The sequence below is a fragment of the Bos javanicus genome, chromosome 2 (assembly GCF_032452875.1).
Source record: "Bos javanicus breed banteng chromosome 2, ARS-OSU_banteng_1.0, whole genome shotgun sequence".
Classification (NCBI taxonomy): Eukaryota; Metazoa; Chordata; class Mammalia; order Artiodactyla; family Bovidae; genus Bos; species Bos javanicus.
Window position 1 is genome coordinate 107,532,449 of NC_083869.1, and position 19,341 is coordinate 107,551,789.

The 19,341-nt window shown below is 58.4% G+C and overlaps 1 protein-coding gene across 10 annotated transcripts in view; it reads left to right on the plus strand.

The window, feature by feature from the left end:
* The window catches only part of SPEG (striated muscle enriched protein kinase), a 58,770-nt gene extending 39,764 nt beyond the window's left edge, over positions 1-19,006 (plus strand). For 9 of the 10 annotated variants that reach the window (XM_061385845.1, XM_061385851.1, XM_061385857.1 and 6 more), the window contains 23 exons: positions 1,254-1,366; positions 1,655-1,823; positions 2,053-2,149; positions 2,250-2,450; positions 3,756-3,813; positions 4,364-4,441; positions 4,548-4,726; positions 5,254-5,280; positions 5,903-6,055; positions 6,218-6,260; positions 7,535-7,603; positions 7,841-9,842; positions 10,335-10,466; positions 13,542-13,658; positions 13,810-13,977; positions 14,076-14,198; positions 14,348-14,515; positions 14,641-15,256; positions 15,731-15,970; positions 16,051-16,274; positions 17,109-17,184; positions 17,409-17,558; positions 17,933-19,006. In XM_061385845.1, the coding sequence (XP_061241829.1) occupies positions 1,254-1,366; positions 1,655-1,823; positions 2,053-2,149; positions 2,250-2,450; positions 3,756-3,813; positions 4,364-4,441; positions 4,548-4,726; positions 5,254-5,280; positions 5,903-6,055; positions 6,218-6,260; positions 7,535-7,603; positions 7,841-9,842; positions 10,335-10,466; positions 13,542-13,658; positions 13,810-13,977; positions 14,076-14,198; positions 14,348-14,515; positions 14,641-15,256; positions 15,731-15,970; positions 16,051-16,274; positions 17,109-17,184; positions 17,409-17,558; positions 17,933-18,125 (5,396 nt within the window). In that variant the 3' untranslated portion in view covers positions 18,126-19,006. Of the gene's footprint in view, positions 1-1,253; positions 1,367-1,654; positions 1,824-2,052; positions 2,150-2,249; positions 2,451-2,852; positions 3,734-3,755; positions 3,814-4,363; positions 4,442-4,547; positions 4,727-5,253; positions 5,281-5,902; positions 6,056-6,217; positions 6,261-7,534; positions 7,604-7,840; positions 9,843-10,334; positions 10,467-13,541; positions 13,659-13,809; positions 13,978-14,075; positions 14,199-14,347; positions 14,516-14,640; positions 15,257-15,730; positions 15,971-16,050; positions 16,275-17,108; positions 17,185-17,408; positions 17,559-17,932 lie in introns of those variants that run through there. The other variant, XM_061385914.1, reaches the window with a different exon arrangement.
* Positions 19,007-19,341: the final 335 nt, after the last annotated feature.

The window sequence follows — 19,341 nt, forward strand, 5'->3', positions numbered from 1 at the left end:
TCAAACCTGGGCCCCTGGAAGCAGAGTCCTAACCCCTAGACCACCAGGGAAGTCCCAACCACTGGCTCCTTATTAGTAGCATCTGTAGGATTCATCTTTCTTCCCAGGTGTAGGAAGAGCCCTGGGGTTTGGGGAGGCCCTGGATACTGAGAGAGCGGCAGCCAGCCTGGATGGGACAGTGACTGAGGGAGACGGAGTCCCATCTGGCCAGGGCTAGAGCGGGCCTGGGCTTGGATCCACACCCCTTCCTGTTGTGCCCACCCCCGTCCCCCAGGCAGGTGGAATGGTCCCTTCGCTCCACACCCGGGCCATGGATGCATTTTCCCCAGGATGCTGTCCCTTTTGTTCTGTGCAGAAGTCGAGCTATGTGCCTGTGGCTGGGTGGTGCTCCCTGCCCAGTACTCCTGCTTTCCCCCCTACTCCCCTTAAAGCCCAGATCCTCAAACACTCAGAAAGGAGGGGGAGGGCACCAGAAGTTTCTCCAAAAAACACAAGCACATTGGAATATGTATTGAATTCCGTCATGAGAATTAAGAACTGCTTTACCAGGAAATAACATGATATGTGTGGAGAATAAAATCAGTCACATGGGGGAGAACTAAACTGAGAATCGGTGACTATTCATCTTGCCATCTTCCAGATGGTAGAAGGCCCCTTAAATATTTAAATAAGATTCAGAGAGAAAACCTCAAGATGGAGGCAGTGCCATCCGTGAACTCCACGCGGGGTCACAAACTGAGCCGCCCACCGGGCCCTGGATGGGTACAGTCAGAAGCCCGCAGTAGGACTGTGCTGGGGGCCACCACCCACAGGGGGCAGTGTCGGGCCGCTCCGCGACAGCCCATTAATGCAGTGAGGGAAGCAGCTCAGGACAGCCAGTCCTGTTTTTCCAATAGAGGCAGGAAATCCAGATTTCTTTTGTGTGTGAAAATCTCCTAATTTCAAAGCTGGCCAATGAATCCTGAGAGCCCAACAAAGCAAGCCTGCACCCCCTGGCTGAGGTTTTCCGAGATTTGCAGAACATCACGTTTAGATTTACAGGGAGAGTGCTTGGTTCAGGCCAGGAATTCATGTTCTTTGGCCAAGTTTGAGAGCCCCAGGGTGGGGTGTTGGGACTCTGAGGGGTGCGGGAGGCGGGGCAGGGTCTGATGTTCTGCCTGAGCTGGTTGCTGAGGGAGGGCTCAGCGAGGGGCTGAGGAGGGAGGCCCTTGTGACCCCAGCGTTCTGTTTCCCCACCACCACCCTTGTTTCAGAGGCCCCTCGGTTTGAGTCCATCATGGAGGATGTGGAGGTAGGGGCTGGAGAGACTGCTCGCTTCGCCGTGGTGGTGGACGGGAAGCCCTTGCCGGACATCATGTGGTACAAGGTCAGAGGCTGGCTGCAGCCTCCTTCCAAGTGTGGGTGGTGGGGGGTGAATGGAGGGGTGAATTCCTGGGGGCTTGGAAGGGGTCAGGGAAGCCTGGAGAGAGAGGAGGAGGAAGTGGGACCCAGAGCTGTTGGTGACGCTGGGAAACAAGGGTGGCGCCAGGCCCCTAGGGGAGCTAGCGCTAGACCCTGAGGGCAGGGTGAGACTGGGTCTCTGGTGTGGAGGTAGAACTGGGTCCCAGGCAGACAGGAAGCTGGGCCCGGGCTGGGGTGACGGCCACCTCTACAGGATGAGGCGCTGCTGACCGAGAGCAACCATGTGAGCTTCGTGTACGAGGAGAACGAGTGCTCCCTGGTGGTGCTCAGCGCGGGGGCCCAGGATGGAGGGGTCTACACCTGCACGGCCCGTAACCTGGCTGGCGAAGTCTCCTGCAAAGCAGAGCTGGCTGTGCACTCAGGTGCGTTGGAACTCAAGGGGAGCAAGGCAGAGTGCTCACCCAGGGATCCAATGATGTGGGCCCGCGCCTCCCCCCGAACGGGAATCACTCTCCCGCCCTTCACTCCAGACCACGCCCTCCTCCAGCCCCAGCTCCAACATTCGTGCTTCTCTTCTGTGTCTTCCGGCCGAGTCTCTGCCCTGTCCCTCATCTTGTCCTCCCCACCTAACGCCAGGCATCTCTTCCTCAGCTCAGACAGCTATGGAGGTGGAAGGGATCGGGGAAGACGAGGAGCAGCGAGGAAGGAGGCTCAGCGACTTCTATGATATTCAGCAGGAGATCGGCAGGTGTGGGGCTCAGAGTGGGTGCGGTGTCTGGGGCCGATAGAGGCTGGGCCTGAGGCTCAGCAACAGCTGAGCCTTGTCCTCTCCTTGCATCCTCACCCAGGGGTGCCTTCTCCTACCTGCGCCGTGTAGTGGAGAGGAGCTCCGGACTGGAGTTTGCAGCCAAGTTCATCCCCAGCCAGGCAAAGCCAAAGGCATCGGCGTGGCGGGAGGCACGGCTGCTGGCCCGGCTCCAGCATGACTGCATCCTCTACTTCCATGAGGCCTTCGAGAGGCGCCGGGGACTGGTCATCGTCACCGAGCTGTATCCTGGGACAGGCTGGGCGGGTGGGGGACACGTGGCCTGAATGGTCCTTGGAATAGCCAATTAGCAACATGTTTTACACTTTACAAAGTGGTCCCGTCGACAACTGGGATTTCTCGAGGCACCTTTTTTAAAATTTTTATTCATTTTTGGCTGCAGTGGGTTATTTTGTTGCTGCGTGCAGGCTTTCTCCAGTTGCAGCGAGCAGGGGCTACTTCAATGCACAGGCTTCTCATTGCAGTGGCTTCTCTGGTTGCGGAGCACAGGCTCTAGAGAGCATGGGCTCCAGGAGTTGTGGCACACAGACCTAGTTGCTCTGAGGCATGTGAGATCTTCTTGGAATAGGGATCAAACCTGTGTCCCCTGCACTGGCAGGTGGATTCTTAACCACTGGACCACCAGGGAAGTCCAAGACATCTTATAAACACTTCACAGAATGGAGTCTGGAGATGTGTGTGAAGACCAACATTTTTTAGCTTAAATTTACAAAGTACCTGATGTATGGCTGGCAGTGTTCTAGGAGCTTTACCAACATCTGTTTCATTATCATGTATACTTATCTCTCGGAATTTTATTATCCCCATTTTATAGATGATGAAACTAAGGTGTAACGAGATAAAGTAATTCACCCAAGATCACACAGTCGGCAAGAGGCACATGATTTTTACCATGGAATGCAGTACAGTATATCCAAACATTTGCAGCGACCCCCATTTCAGATGCACGTTAATACTAGGCTTTATTTGGGAGGCTCTTCTCATACAAAATGGATTTTGTTCTTTCATAAGAGCTGTAAAGTCACACTGAGGTAACGATGCTGGGCAGCTGGCTTGTCACTGCCATGAGTAGGGTGACCATGTCTTACACGCTAGCCTCCCAGTCTGCACTGTTAGAACCCAGACCTCAGCAAAATGACAAATTTTTATGTGTCATGGGCCTTCTGGGTCATTCTCAAATACAGTCAAGAGGTTCCATCCACAGTCAACAAAATGCTGCTCTAACTTGAACCTTACAGACACTTCACAGGGTAGGTGAGAAGAACATTATCCCTATTTGACACCGGCAGGAACCTAGGCTCAGAGAGGTTAGGTGACTTGCTGAGATCCCACAGCAAGTGAGAGTTCAAGCAGGGTTGTCCCATCTACGCACCCGGATGACAGGGGAAGGGGAAGATGCAGTTGATAACTGGTAGCAGATGTGCTTTTTGGGGAAAGAGAACCCTGTGCTGAGCTGGGACCCAACCGGAGCTCTGGGAGTGGGCCCAGCTGTTGGCACTGGTCACTGTTTCCTTGATCCAGGACATAGCTGCACAGAAGAGCTTCTGGAGCGAATGGCCAGGAAACCCACCGTGTGTGAGTCTGAGGTGAGGGCAGTGGGTGGGAGGGGCCAGGCTGGGCACCAGCGTTCACCCACCTGATCTCTGAGACCCGAGGGGTGCATCCCAGGTGTGCCATCTGTGGCCACAAACAGGCCAAGGTGGTGTGGATAGCACTGTTAGGCAGGCAGCAGACCCCCACACTGGGACTTGCACTGTCTTCTATAAATCTCAGCACCTACCCTGGCCTCCAGCTCTGTTGCTTCTCAGTCTTCCTCACATAAAGATCCCTCAGACATTACCCCAGAAGGAGCCCCATCCAGACTCTGTTCAGTTTCAGTGCTATCCTGCCATATAGGGCTGTACAAATTGTGCACTGCACAATTCTACTTATTATCATGTAAATGGTGTCCTCCTCTAATTGTGCTGTGCTCAGCCTGTGCAGCTGTACATGGAAACCCTGAACCTCAGTAACCCCAAACCTATGTATCGGCCCCCTCCTGAAGGCCACTTCCCAGGCATAGCCTGGCTTCTTGCCACAACCCTGGTGGTGATCAAACATAATACTCCCTGGACTCTGGGCCTCCTGTCTCCACAGATCCGGGCCTACATGCGGCAGGTACTAGAAGGAATATGCTACTTGCACGAGAACCACGTGCTGCACCTGGATGTCAAGGTACGATGCAGGTGGGGGTGGGAGCAGGCAGCACCTGTGGGAGCCAGGCCCCTGGGTTGTCCTCCCCTCGGCCCTCAGCTCTCACGTCTCACCTTGTGTCCCACAGCCTGAGAACCTGCTGGTGTGGGATGGTGTTGAGGGCGAGGAGCAGGTGAGGATCTGTGACTTTGGGAACGCTCAAGAGCTGACACCGGGAGAGGCCCAGTATTGCCAATACGGCACACCTGAGTTCGTGGCGCCCGAGATTGTCAACCAGACCCCTGTGTCTGGAGTCACTGACATCTGGTAACATTGGCATGCTGGGCTTCTGGGGTGGGCCGGGGCAGCTTCCCCCCATGCCATGCTGAAGACTCACTCAGGGGCAGAGAGGAGCTTTACTAAGCCCGGATGCCTGCCTTCTCTGACAGTCAGCTGCTGACCTTGCTCACAGGGGTCTCCTGCCCTTGTTACTACCTCCCTTTCCTCCCTCAAGGCCAACCCAGCCACTCAAGGCCTCAGCCCTATAGTCCTGGGTGCCACACCTCCCCACCTACAGCCACCTTGCCTCACCCCCAAGTGAAGCAGGCATAGTCTCTTGGTCCGCAGATTCCTCCAGACTTCCTAGGCCAGCCTTGCCATGATCCTTGAGTCCTCCAGGCACGTTGTGACCTCTGGATTCAGGGTCTTCCCCAAAGGAGGCTCCCTGTGCCTGTTTGTCCATGGCAGTGTTCACAGGGAGGACCCTTCCTCAGTAGATCAGCAGTAGCCAGAGGATTGCTCACTTCTGGTGGAGCGGGGCTTCCCTCTTACCGCTCACTCTCCTTTCCCCACAGGCCCGTGGGTGTCGTCGCCTTCCTCTGGTAAGAGCCCCTCTGCTCTCAGGAACCTCATCTCCTAACAGTTTCTCGTAGAAGGCCCAAACGTTGGCAGAGCCTGGGGCAACAGAACATTTGAGGGCTGCAGCCTGCCCCTTCTCTTCCATGTCCTGGCTGCTTCCTACACTGGAAGGGGCCTCACGAGCATAAACGTGGACACGCTGCCTGCGTGTCCAAGCTTTGTCCACCGCCATGTGCCTCCATAAGGGGCGGACATGCTGGTAGTATGCTTGGGAAGGCCAGTGCTGACTCATTGCCATTAAGACAGGGGACTAGTCCAGAAGACTAGAAAGGGAAGGGCCGGGGCTCCAGGGACATATCCCCTGGCCACAGACTCCTCACTGCAGGGACGGGCTGCGGCTGGGGGAGGGCTGGCACAGGTCTGCTAGAGCACAGGCCAAGGGCAGGGGTCTGGCTGCCCAGGGCTCAAGGCAGTGCTGCCATCAGGGGGCCGAATAGGGGCAGGACGGGCAAGTATCTGCAAGATTCTGCACAGATTCACCCAGCGCCCCCTCCCGTCCCCAGCCCTGTGCTCCTGCTGGCTTCCTACTCTCTCCTCTCAGCCCCAGGCGCCCCACCCTCACTGCAGCCCTCTCCACCCATGCAGCCTGACCGGAATCTCCCCATTCGTTGGGGAAAATGATCGGACGACATTGATGAACATCCGAAACTACAACGTGGCCTTCGAGGAGACCACGTTCCTGAGCCTGAGCAGGGAGGCCCGGGGCTTCCTCATCAAAGTGCTGGTGCGGGACCGGCTGTGAGTACGAGACCCAAGGAGCCTCCCCGCTGCAGAGTTCCCCCACGCCGCCCCAAGCCTTTGCCTGTAGACAGTCAGTCCCCCAACTCCTTAGTGGCCCCGTTTTCCCAAACATTTAATGAATGAATGATAAATGCCTTTTTAATACTCCTTCCTTTACAGGAGGCCTACTGCAGAGGAGACCCTGGAACATCCTTGGTTTAAAGTGAGTCTTGTCTTGCGAAACGGTGGTAGAAGAGATGGAAGGAAAGAGAACGTTATTAGCAGCTCCATTTATTGAGTCCCTCCTGTGTGCAGTAACCATGATATGCATTTTATTTACGTATAATCTGTTAGCCTCACAATAGCTCTACAAAGGAAGGTATTATCACTCCCCTTTGGCTGATAAGGAAACTGAGGCTCAAATTGGGGTATCATGGACTGCAAGGCACAGGTCTGACCTGCCCCCTTCCCCGACATCCTAGGGATCCTCACGAGAGTTCTTCTTGGCTCTTGAGCCCAGCCCTGGGCCTCCTCACTCCTGGGGCTCACCTCTCTCCTGCCTTGGTCCTGCATACTGTGGTTGGTGGGTGGCCTGGCTGGTTTGTCCTCTTGGTTTTGAGCTCCCTATGGGCAGAGTTCTCACTCATCTTCAAACCCCAGCACCGCAGGGCATAGCACCAGGCAGAGGGAGGGGTTCAGCAAATGACCCAGTAAAAGCAAACTGTTCATGGAGAACTGTGCTGGGTCAACAGAAGGCTGAGGTCATTCTGGTATCTGTGCTTGGAATACAAGCCTGGTCTCTCAGATCAGAAACGAGCTCTGAAGAGGACAGCCTGGGTGGGTGGCTGAGGAGAGCATCTGAGGTCTGGCCCACCAAGGCTGCAGATGTCTGGGGCTCTGGCTCTTCAGGAAGCCAGTTGGTAAACTGGGGAGCAGGTTTCAAGTGAGGGGCCTGAGCACGGGCCTCCCAGGACAGCCAGTGTACCATGATAGGGCAAGCCCTGGTGTAAGGTCTGGAGTCTGGGAGCCACTGATTTCCTCTCTCTGTACTTGCACTTGTGCTCAGTCGCTTCAGTCGTGTCGGACTCTTTGCAGTGCTATGGCCTGTAGCCCACCAGGCTCCTCTGTCCATGGGATTCTCCAAACAAGAATACTGGAGTGGGTTGCTGTGTCTTCCTCCAGGGGATCTTCCTGACCCAGGGATGGAACCCACATCTCTAACGTCTTCTGCATTGGCAGGCGGGTTCTTTACCACTAGCACCATGTGAGAAGCCTGAGGTGCCTCTCCATTTAGCTTCAGGGAATTTGTCCACATGTGGGCACCTTGACGGTGGGAGTTGTTGTGACAGACCCCCCTGGGAAGGGAGCCTGAGGAGCTCAGACTCGATGCTGCTGTATCTGCTGTCCCCTCCTGTGGACGTTATCTCTGCACTGCTGAAGCCGGAGCGTTAGGGTTGATGGAGGACTTTCCCTCAGGCCCTCTTTCTTGGTTTACAGGCACAGGCAAAGGGTGCAGTGGTGAGCACGGATCACCTAAAGCTATTCCTCTCCCGGCGGAGGTGGCAGGTAAACTTGGCTGAGCCCCACCTCTGCCTTCTTCTTCAACATGCTACAGCTTGCTCTAATGCTGCCTTTTCTGTCAGATGCTCTCACTTCTGTGCATCTATCTTCATACACTTTTTAATTCTCTCGGCTGCCACGTCTGCCTGCGTTAGGCCTTCTCCCCTGAGGATGAGGTGGGCCTGAGTGGGTCAGTTTGGCCCCGAAGGGCCCTCAGGTCTGACTCTGGTACCCTGTCTCCAGCGCTCCCAGATCAGCTACAAGTGCCACCTGGTGCTGCGCCCCATCCCGGAGCTGCTGCGAGCACCCCCGGAGCGGGTGTGGGTGGCCGTGCCCCGAAGACCACCCCCTAGTGGAGGGCTGTCGTCATCATCCGACTCTGAAGAGGAAGAGCTGGAGGAGCTGCCCTCTGTGCCCCGACCTCTGCAGCCTGAGTTTTCGGGCTCCCGGGTGTCCCTCACTGACATTCCCACTGAGGATGAGGCCCTCGGGGCCCTGGAGGCTGGGGCGGCCACCCCCATGGACTGGCAGGAACAAGGAAAGGCCCCCTCTCAGGACCAGGAGGCCCCCAGCCCTCAGGCACTCCCCTCCCCAGGCCAGGAGTCCCCGTCCGGGCCCAGCCCCCGGCGGGCAGAGCTCCGCAGGGGCAGCTCGGCTGAGAGCGCCCTGCCCCGGGCCGGGCCGAGGGAACCGGGCCGGGGCCTGCACAAGGCAGCGTCCGTCGAGCTGCCGCAGCGCCGAAGCCCCAGCCCGGGGGCCACCCGCCTGACCCGAGGAGGCCTGGGTGAGGGCGAGTATGCCCAGAGGCTGCAGGCCCTGCGCCAGCGGCTGCTGAGGGGTGGCCCCGATGATGGCAAGGTCAGCGGCCTCAGGGGCCCCCTGCTGGAGAGCCTGGGGGGCCGGGCTCGTGACCCCCGGCTGGCGCGGGCAGCCTCCAGCGAGGCAGCACCCCACCACCAGCACCCACCTGAGGCTCGGGGCCTGCAGAAGAGCAGTAGCTTCTCGCAGGGTGAGGCAGAGCCCCGGGGCCGGCACCGCCGAGCAGGGGCACCCCTTGAGATCCCCGTGGCCCGGCTGGGGGCCCGCAAGCTGCAGGAGTCTCCCTCCTTGTCCGCCCTCAGCGAGGCCCAACCACCTAGCCCCGTGCGGCCCAGTGCAGCCAAGCCCAGCATCCCTAAGTCTTCAGAACCTCCTGTGGGCACCCCCAGTGAGGCTGCACAGCCTCCAGCACCCCAGCCTGCCCGAGAGAAGGCCCCAGAATCTACGCCAGAACCAGCTCGGGGCCCCAAGCCCACACAGCCCCCGACAGCTCTGCAAACCCTAGCGCCTCCGCTCACTCCGTATGCGCAGATCATGCAGTCGCTCCAGCTGCCAGGCCAGGCGCAAGGCCCCCCACAGGGCGCAGTCGTATCTCCTACATCTCGGTCTCCAGCATCTCGGTTGGAACCCAAGCCCCACCCGGCTGTGTTCTCCAGGGTGGCCTCCCCACCTCCGGGAGCCTCCGAGAAGCGCCTGCTGCCGGGAGCCGGAGCAACCCCAGGGCCAGCCGAAAAAGCCCGGGTCCCGGCGGTCCCCCGCAGGCCAGGGAGCAGTCTCAGCAGCAGCATCGAGAACCTGGAGTCGGAGGCCGTGTTCGAGGCCAAGTTCAAGCGCAGCCGGGAGTCGCCCCTGTCGCGGGGGCTGCGGCTGCTGAGCCGCTCGCGGTCGGAGGAGCGCGGTCCCTTCCGCGGGGCTGAGGAGGAGGACGGCATTTACCGGCCCAGCCCGGCGGGCACGCCGCTGGAGCTGGTGCGACGGCCCGAGCGCTCGCGCTCCGTGCAGGACCTCAGGGCGGTCGGGGAGCCGGGCCTCGTGCGCCGCCTCTCGCTGTCGCTGTCCCAGCGTCTGCGGCGGACCCCGCCCGCGCAGCGCCACCCGGCCTGGGAGCCCCGCGGCGGGGACGGCGAGAGCTCGGAGGGCGGCAGCTCGGCGCGGGGCTCCCCGGTGCTGACGGTGCGCCGGAGGCTCAGCTCCACGCTGGAGCGGCTGTCGAGCCGGTTGCAGCGCAGCGGCAGCAGCGAGGACTCGGGGGGCGCGTCGGGCCGCAGCACGCCGCTGTTCGGCCGGCTGCGCAGGGCCACGTCCGAGGGCGAGAGTCTGCGGCGCCTGGACCTCGCGCAAAATCAGCTGGCGGCCCAAGCCGGCGCCGCCACGCCTTCCGCGGAGTCCCTGGGCTCCGAGGCCAGCGCTACGTCGGGCTCCTCTGGTGAGAAGGGGCCCCAGGAGGCGAAAGCGTAAACAGGTGTGGTGGGATCTGGCGGGGGCGAGGCTGGTATGTCAGGTGCGGGGAGAATGAGAGGGCCAGGGACTCCCAGCGCAAAGAAGCGGAGACATTTCTGGAGGCCCCCAGGACAGAACTGGCAGGACTAGGGCGGCAGAAGGCTGAAGGATAGAGGCTCTTGCAGGAGCCGGCCGGTGTCGAGGCTTAGTCGCTTCGAGTCTTTGTGACTCTTTGTGGCCCTATGGACTGTGGCCTGCCAGGCTCATTTGTTCATGGAATTCTCCAAGCAAGAATACTGGAGTGGGTTGCCATGCCCTTCTCCAGGGGATCTTCCCAACACCCAGGGATTGAACCCTGGGTTTCCTGCATTTCAGGCAGATTCTTTACCGACTGAACCACCAGGGAAGGGTCAGGGCTAGAAGTTCTCTATTCCCTGGTAGTGGCTGGGCAAGTGTTCACAGGCTTGGTTCTTCACAGCTCCTGCAGAAAGTCGAAGCCGCCTGCGCTGGGGCCTCTCTCGGCTGCGGAAGGACAAGAGGTTGTCACAGCCTAACCTCTCTGGCAGTGTCCAGGAGGATTTGGGTCACCAGTATGTGCGCAGTGAGTCAGGTAATCCAGGCCTGCTGGGTGAGTAGCCCCCTGCGAGCCCCAGGGAAAAGTTATAGCCGGGTATAACTTGGCTACAAGTTGTAGCTTGGAGGAGCCCTGGCAGTGGTGGAGGGGGCCTGGAGTCAGGAAAGAACAACAATCATCATAATTGCTTCAGCTGCCATTAATTAGCAACACCAAGTGTCCTTTAAGCACTTAACAAGCATTGCCTCACTCGCCCCTCGAACATTGCTTAGGAGCTAGTTTTGTCATCTGCCTATTTTACAGGTGAGGGAACAGAGGCTTAGCCATGCTAAGTAGCTTGTCCAAGTCACAGAGCTGATAGTAAGTTGGACTGTATGACCCTCTGCACCCAGAGCCCAGAAGTGGCTTTGTGATATCGTACTAATGCCTTTCTTTGGCCAGCTGCCCACCCCCACCACACAGAGGTCTCTGTCCCTGGGTGTGATTCTGATGGAGCTCAGGATCGGACTCCCTGTCCCTCAGCGCCCCCTGTGCTGTGTGTACACAGGATTGTTGTGTGTGTTCTCATTTGCGTCCAACTCTTTGCGACCCCACGGATTATAGCCCGCCAGGCTCCTCTGCCACGGAATTTTCCAGGCATGAATACTGGGGTGGGTTGCCATTTCCCGCTCCAGGGGATCTTCCTGACCCAGGAATCAAACCCTCGTTTCTTGAGTCTCCAGCATTAGCAGGCAGATGCTTTACCCCCTGAGCCATCTGGGAAGCCTGTGAACGTGCTCCCAAAGACACTCTTTCTCTCCCAGCCTAGAGGCCCACAGTCTGGACTGTGCCTTCAACCTTCCATTTCTCTATAGCCCTGAACACCCGATCGCCCCTCCCTATCCCCTCTGCCCCCACCAAAGGCTCTGCACACAGACAAGCCACCTCCGGGGCTCTTTCCTGGGGGGAGCAACACCTGGGATATGCCCTGGTCTATCTCTCTGCCCACGTCCCGGGGCTACGGCGGGGGAGGTATTTCCCCCCTGGGTCACCTCAGTCCTCCCCTTGAAAGTGGGGAGCATTACTCATGGATGGCAGAAGTTCAGGAGGCCAGGGTTTCCAGACCAACCTGCAGAGAGGAGCAGGCCCACCACACCAGGCTACATGCAGGGCCTTTATCAGTCATAGATCTCTTCTCCAGTTTCCGATAAAACTCCTCAGAACTGTTCCAGATGCATCTCAGCAGGGCTCATGACTGAACATGTGACCTCGTCCCTCCTTGGCTGGTGGTGGGGGAGTCTGGGCATCTCACTCTAGGCAGTGGGTGGAGGGGGCTGTAGTGAGGGAAGAGGAGGGAGGGAGGCCGGCCGGTGGGGGCAGGGGCAGGGAAGGAGGGGTGGGGGGTGGGGGGTTGCATAGAGAGAGAAGCCAGCCCGAGGCCTGGGGACAGTTGATCCCTTTCCACCTGGGGCCCCCCCTCCCGACTCCATGTTGCTTGTGCAGCTGGTTTCTTGCCAAGGCCATGTCTCCTTACTTCATCCTCTGCCCCTCTCCCCTCGGGAAGAAGGCTGTCCCACATCCACCTTTCCAAGTCGGGCTGGCCCCTGGGAGGATCATGAGTGGGACTGGCAGAGCTGGACCAGGGTCACTTTTCATCTCTCCTTCTCCTTGGCTCCGTCTCTCTCCCTGCTACCCAGTATCCTCCTTGATCTGAAGGTGGTCATTGACAAAACCATATTCCCTTTATGTTGATGGCACCTGGGTGTGGGAGCCCTCCTAGGGGAGCGCTGGGGTACAGTGGGAAAAGGGGCAGGCTGACGTCCTGTCAGCCTCTTCTGCAGATCCTCTTCTCCCAGCTCATCCACACCCCGCCCCCTGCTGGTTCCGCAGACAGGCAGGAGCCAGGGCTCCCAGGTGTATCTACCTCTCAGTCCACATGAAAGAAATCCACCCCCCACACACACCACTACCATCACCAGACCAGGATGGGATTTTTCTAAAAAGACATTCCCAGGGAGCAGAAGTGCAAATCCTCAGGGCACTAATGAGCCACAAGGCCAGCAAAGACCTGGAGCAAAGGCAGTGGCCATCTGCAGCCCTGCTGTGGGCCCATTCACCAGCCTGCTGTGAAGCCAGCTTTGCTGAAACAGCCTCTTTGGGGGTCTGTGCTGGCTTCTCCACTGGGCATGTTAACGAGATAATAATCACAACAATAGAAGCTAGCATCTATGAGCGTTTATTATATGTTAGACATCTGCTAAGCGCTTTACTTGCCTCTTTGAATGCTCATGACAACTCTGTGAGCTTGGTGTTATTTTCCTCAATTTACAGACATGGTCTAAGGTCATGTAGACACGGTGTCTTTCTGTTTCAAAAGCTCTTGCCACTTAGCTGATCTGTAGGAGGGTGTAGAAGGTCTGGGACAGGTGCCCCAGACCCTAGCGGGGACAAGGGATGGGGGAGACTGACACACTTTCAGGGTCTGCCCCAGGTTTGCCTTGACTTTAGGTCTTTTGAAATTGCACATTTTGACTGAATGTATGTTCAGTCTTGGGAGTCTCAGTTCAGGTCACCAGCTCCTGTCACTTGTCCTATAGTACCCCAGAATGAATGGGTATTGCAGGAGCTTAACCATTGTAGTTTTTCAATATTTGTTTTCATCTTATTTAGCAAGTGCTTATAGGGACTTCCCTGGCATTCCAGTGGTTAAGACTCTGCTACCACTGCAAGGGGGCGCGAGTTCAATCCCTGGTCAGGGAACTAAGATCTTGCATGCCGTGCAGCATAGTCAAATAAAAATAAAACAAAACCAGGTGTTTGTAGAGCACTTACTTAGTGCCAAGCTGTGCTTAAAGTGACTTACAAACATACAAGGTAGCAACTACGACATGTCTTCAATAATCAGTGAAGGGAAAAGATAGTTGTACACACAGCAAGTGCCTGGGAAAGTCATGCTCACCCCAAAGGAAATTCTCAAAGGCAAGACCTCCTTCCCCCATCTGCCTGGGAAGAGATGGCCTTTCACTCTGCCCTCTGCAGGCAGTGCTAGCTCTCACATGCCTCCTCCCCTCCATCAGCGGTGAGGGAGCCGGGGTTCCCGCAGACCCATGACCATCTTTGCTGTCGCTTCAGACTTTCCCCCAGTCTTCCACATCAAACTCAAGGACCAGGTGCTGCTGGAGGGAGAGGCAGCCACCCTGCTCTGCTTGCCGGCAGCCTGCCCTGCACCCCACATCTCCTGGATGAAAGGTGAGGCGATCACATCTCCTCCAGAGAGAGAGGAGTAGGCAGGTGGCCCCACGGCCAGGGGATGTTCAGCGGGAAGTGGCAGCTGAGGGGGCCCAGAGGACGCATGTGCTACTTCACTCTGCAGCCCGTCCTTCTCCTCTTTTGCCCGCAGACAAGCAGTCCCTGCGGTCAGAGCCCTCGGTGATCATCGTGTCCTGCAAAGATGGTCGTCAGCTACTGAGCATCCCCCGGGCGGGCAAGCGGCATGCGGGGCTCTATGAGTGCTCCGCCACCAACGTCCTTGGCAGCATCACCAGCTCCTGTACCGTGGCTGTGGCTCGTGAGTCCAGGGCAGGGACCCAGGAGGCAGTGATGTGGGTGGTGGGACAGGACTCGATGGGGTGCAGGGGCTCACTGGGGCTCCACTTCTCTCACCAGGTACCCCAGGAAAGCTAGCTCCTCCCGAGGTGCCCCAGACCTACCAGGACACAGCACTGGTGCTCTGGAAGCCGGGAGACAGCAAGGCACCTTGCACATACACGCTGGAGCGGCGGGTGGATGGTGAGGGATTGGCAGGCTGGTCAGGGGTGGGGGGCAGGTGGAGGGTGAAGTTGGGAAGACAAGTACCTTCCCTGAGCTCCTCACAGATGGCACTGGGAGCTTGGGCCACCTCTTCTGTGGCCTCAGCCCCTGCCCCATGCTGCCTGTAGGGGAGTCTTCCTGGCACCCCGTGAGCTCGGGCATCCCCGACTGCTACTACAACGTGACCCACCTACCAGTGGGCGTGACTGTGAGGTTCCGTGTGGCCTGTGCCAACCGTGCTGGGCAAGGGCCTTTCAGCAACCCTTCTGAGAAGGTCCTCGTCAGGGGCGTGCAAGGTCAGTGGGATGGCGGGGGTGGCCAGGGAGGGCAGGGTTACTGAGCTCCAGGTCCAGCCCCTTCTTGGAGCACCTGGTTTTGCCCCTGAAGCACCATGGTGATGGTTTTCTCTGTCTCTACTTAGATTCCTCAGCTCTGCCATCTGCTGCTCACAGAGATGCCCCTGTTACCTCAGGGCCAGCCAGGGCCCCGCCTCCTGACGCTCCTACCTCACTGGCCCCTCCCCTGAGCCCCTCCCCAGCTCCTGCTCCCCCAGGCCCCCAGGCAGCCCCTCTCGGCCCTTCATCTTCCCCAGCACCCCCCAGCCAGGCCTTGTCCTCCCTCAAGGCTGTGGGTCCACCACCCCAAACCCCCCCACGAAAGCACCGGGGCCTGCAGGCTGCCCAGCAAGTAGAACCTACCCCACCCAGTGCCCAGGACTCCCCAAGTGAGCCCAGGTCTTCCGTCCCTGACACTGGGACCCCCATCCCAGCCTCTGCCCCTCAAGTGGTGAAAACAGCCTCTTCCTCAATGCCCCTGTATATGGTGACCTCCTTTGTGTCTGCACCACCAGCCCCTGAGCCCCCAGCCCCCGAGCCCCCTCCTGAGCCCACCAAAGTGACTGTGCGGAGCCTCAGCCCAGCCAAGGAGGTGGTTGGCTCCCCTGGGGGTGGTCCCCCCAGGGCTCCTAAGCCAGAGGGCACCACTCTTCGACAGGGCCTTCCTCAGAAACCATACACCTTCCTGGAGGAGAAGGCCAGGCAAGCGGGACCAGGGCTGGGGGAGGGAAGGAGGACAGAGGTGGGGAGTACATGGAGCTTTGGCAGCAACAGGGGTTCAGAGAGAAGACCAGCCTGGCTGGGGAGTTGGGGGTGCCTGGGAAGATGAGATCTGGGTCCTTAGCCTGAGTAAGTTCAGATTTTCTCTGTGCCAGGCGTCATGCCCAGCGCTTTGGCCTCGTGATCTTAATTTTCACAACTGAAAATTAAAGAGGGACGTTGCATTATTCCATTCCATGGATGGGTTGGGGAGGTTACAGGATATGCCTGAAGTGCCGAGTCAGTGAAGAGCAGAGCTGGGACTCAAACCCAGGATCCCAGGAGTGAACTCCAGGGCCCACCCTGGGAACCACAGCATCCTTGCTCCCAGGGGTCCCTGCTTACCCTCTGCTTAGTTGGCACAGTACAAGTGCTCCCTCCCTCCTCTGAGCCTATGATATGCCCCCCAATGCATAGGGGTCGCTTTGGTGTGGTGCGCGCCTGCCGGGAGAATGCCACTGGGCGAACATTCGTGGCCAAGATTGTGCCATACGCGGCCGAGGGCAAGCGGCAGGTCCTGCAGGAGTATGAGGTGCTGAGGACCCTGCACCACGAGCGGCTCATGGCCCTGCACGAAGCCTACATCACCCCGCGCTACCTCGTGCTCATCGCCGAGAGCTGCGGCAACCGGGAGCTTCTCTGTGGGCTCAGCGACAGGTGGCTGGGCATCTGGGCGGGCATGGAGCTGGGGTGGGGGAGCTGGGCTCTGCTGTCCCCTGACACCCCCATCCCTCCAGATTCCGGTATTCAGAGGATGATGTGGCCACCTATGTGGTGCAGCTGCTACAAGGCCTGGATTACCTCCATGGCCGCCACGTGCTGCACCTGGACATCAAGCCAGACAACCTGCTGCTGGCCCCTGACAACGCCCTCAAAATCGTGGACTTTGGCAGTGCCCAGCCCTACAACCCCCAGGCTCTGCGGCCCCTGGGTCACCGCACGGGCACACTGGAGTTCATGGGTGAGGGCACCATGCTATCTAAGGGGGGAATGGGGTACTCGCAAAGGGGCAGCAGCCAGGGCTTACCCCACTTCACCCACACACGTGGCATTTATTGAGTGCTTACTGTATGTGAGCCGCGAATTAAGTCCTTTCCGTGGATTTTTTTCAATTTTTCTTCACAGTAGCCCTGGAGATTGGCATAATATTACCTCTGTTTTACAGATGAGGAAACAGAGGTGCAGGGAGGTGTTTGTTCAGTATCAGTGTACATGGTAGACCCAGGATGTGATAAACACAGGAGAATTGATTATTAATTTATATAAATAAGGGAAACTAGCTACCATTTAGCTACCTGCTAAATACTCTGTTCATCATCTCCATTCCCTAGAATAACTGTGCAAGCCACACTTTACAGAGGAGGAAATGGAAAGCCAGATGGGTTTAGTACAGTGCTCAGGGTCCTGTCACTAGAAGGGGCAGGCTGGGATTAGAGCTAGCCCAGCTGATTTCAGAGGCTCTTAATCTCGGTGTTGGCCATACTCTTCGTGAATGAGCGCCTACCTTTGGAGCTGATCTGAGACAGCTTGTGATCATCTGCTTCTTAGCTCCTCTGTAGTTCTGGGGACCCCCACACATACACATTCAGTGCCTGGGATGATTCCTCAGGTGCCCCAAGTCTCGCCTGGGGGCCATGCAGCCCACCAGTATCCGGGGCCTGCTGCTCTGCTTGTACCCATTGTCTGGTGACCTGGGCACCGTCCTGCTTCCCAAGCCCCCAGTGGCGTATTCTGCCTCTCTCTGCTCCCTTGCCACCCGGAAGCTGGCTCACCATGGGCTCTTGTCTCCTGTCAGCTCCTGAGATGGTAAAGGGAGACCCCATCGGCTCTGCCACGGACATCTGGGGAGCGGGTGTGCTCACTTACATCATGTGAGTGCCCCCAGGCCCCACCCTCTGCCTGCACCCCCACGTCCCCACCCACACATGCATGTGCACTAGTCATGCACACATACACACATGCGTGTACACACACACATATCCAGGTATCCTTGTCCCCGAGTGCTGTGCCCCTAGAAATCCCCACACTACTGTCCCCCTGGACCTGTGAGTTGACCCTCAGTCTGCATCTCTTAACTGAACTGTCTCCTCTGCAGGCTCAGTGGACGCTCCCCATTCTATGAGCCAGACCCCCAGGAAACAGAGGCTCGCATTGTGGGGGGCCGCTTTGATGCCTTCCAGCTGTATCCCAACACATCCCAGAGTGCCACCCTCTTCTTGCGAAAGGTCCTCTCAGTACATCCCTGGTGAGTGGGTCTCACACCTGCCAGCCTCCCAGCATGACCTTCTCCCAGCCTCACACTGCCCTGGCCCAGCCCACACCTAAGCCCCCCAACTCCTACCCCACACCAATAATACACTGCTGCTGCTATTACTACGGTTACTACTCCTACTTCTCCTAAGTGGCTGTTCTGCCACCATTTAAAGCCCGTAACAGCCCTATGACACAGGCAGAATCATTGTCCCCATTTCAGAGACTGGGAAACTGAGTCCCAGAGATGTCCAGGCTCATTCCCTAGGGATGAATCCAGGATTGGGAGTCCTGTCTCTGGGAGGGTGGAGTCTGTCCTCCTCTGGGAGCCATGCCTCCAGCCTCACTGTCCCTGGCTTGGCCTGGCAGGAGCCGGCCCTCCGTGCAGGACTGCCTGGCTCACCCGTGGCTGCAGGATGCCTACCTGATGAAACTGCGCCGCCAGACACTCACCTTCACCACCAACCGGCTCAAGGAGTTCCTGGGTGAGCAGCGGCGCCGCAGGGCCGAGGCCGCCACCCGCCACAAGGTGCTGCTCCGCTCTTACCCAGGCAGCCCCTAGCGCCTCGGACCACAGCCCGGCCTTGCGGGCTTCGACTTGGGGTTCCCGCTGACGCCCCGGGACATTCCAGGGCCCCCGTGGAGCCGGGTGGGCCCAGGGGGGCTTCGGACACCACCAGCACCAACATCCGGCCGGGCTATTACCTCATGGACCTGTGGGGACAGAGACCCTGGGCTTCGGCCAATGCCACCCAGCTGGAGTCAGAGCCGGAGACCCATGGGCCAGGCTGGGTGGAGTCAGGATCAGGTCAAGAGGGACAAGGAGGGAATGGGCAAGTGAGGAAAAGAAGCCGAGGCATAGGGAGGGGGAGACTCTATGGAGGTTCCGGGGGAGGGAGACTGAGCATCTGGGGGAGAACCAACCCAAGAGGGTGTGAATGAATGGAGAGGAGGAAATGGGGGAAGCCCGGGGTGTCTACAGGCCAGGGGCTGGGAGTGTCACTGAAGCAGGGACAGGACGTGGAGACAGTGCCAGAGAGCCAGAGGCAGTAGGTGAGAGAGGGCAGCGAGGTGGGAGAGGGAGAGGAGAGAGGACTCAGGTGGGGGCGCGCGGCCAGCTGCCAGCCTCCCCAGAAGGAGAAGCGTGGAGGGCTGAAGGCTGGAGGCGGGGTCTCAAGCCAGCAGCGCTTTCCTCCTATCCCGGTGAACGCAGCGCTGGGCCCTCTGCGCTGGCCCGAGGATGTCCCCACCGCCTCTCTGTGGCCTTCACCCTCCTTCTCATTCATATTTATTTATTTATTGACTTTTATGAAGTCTCCCTGCCATCCAATCCCTCTTGCCTATGTTGTCCTGACCATCCCCACCCCACCCCCAGCCATCCAGCTGTCTGTGCAGCTGTCTGTCTATCTGTCACAAGGAAAATAAAAACAGCAAGCAGCAGGACCTATGTGTGTGGTCTATGGGGAGGGATGACTGGGGGGTACAGCACGTACACAATGCCAGGGTACTGGGACGGGGCATTCCAGCCTTTTCTGGACCAGTGAGAACCGAGGTATACCACCTAGCACCTTAGGACCTTCCTCCCCTGCCCTCTGACCCTCCTGGCCCCTCACCTGTCCCTTATTCCTTGAGAAAGGAAAGATGTGGGTGTGTTTCTCCCTCTAAAGTTTCTGAAATCCTGGCAGGACCACTGAATCCCCACTCCCAGCCTCTAACTATACGGGTGGCCCCGACTTCTTCTCACATGTTCCATCATCGCAATGGGAGGATGCTGGGCT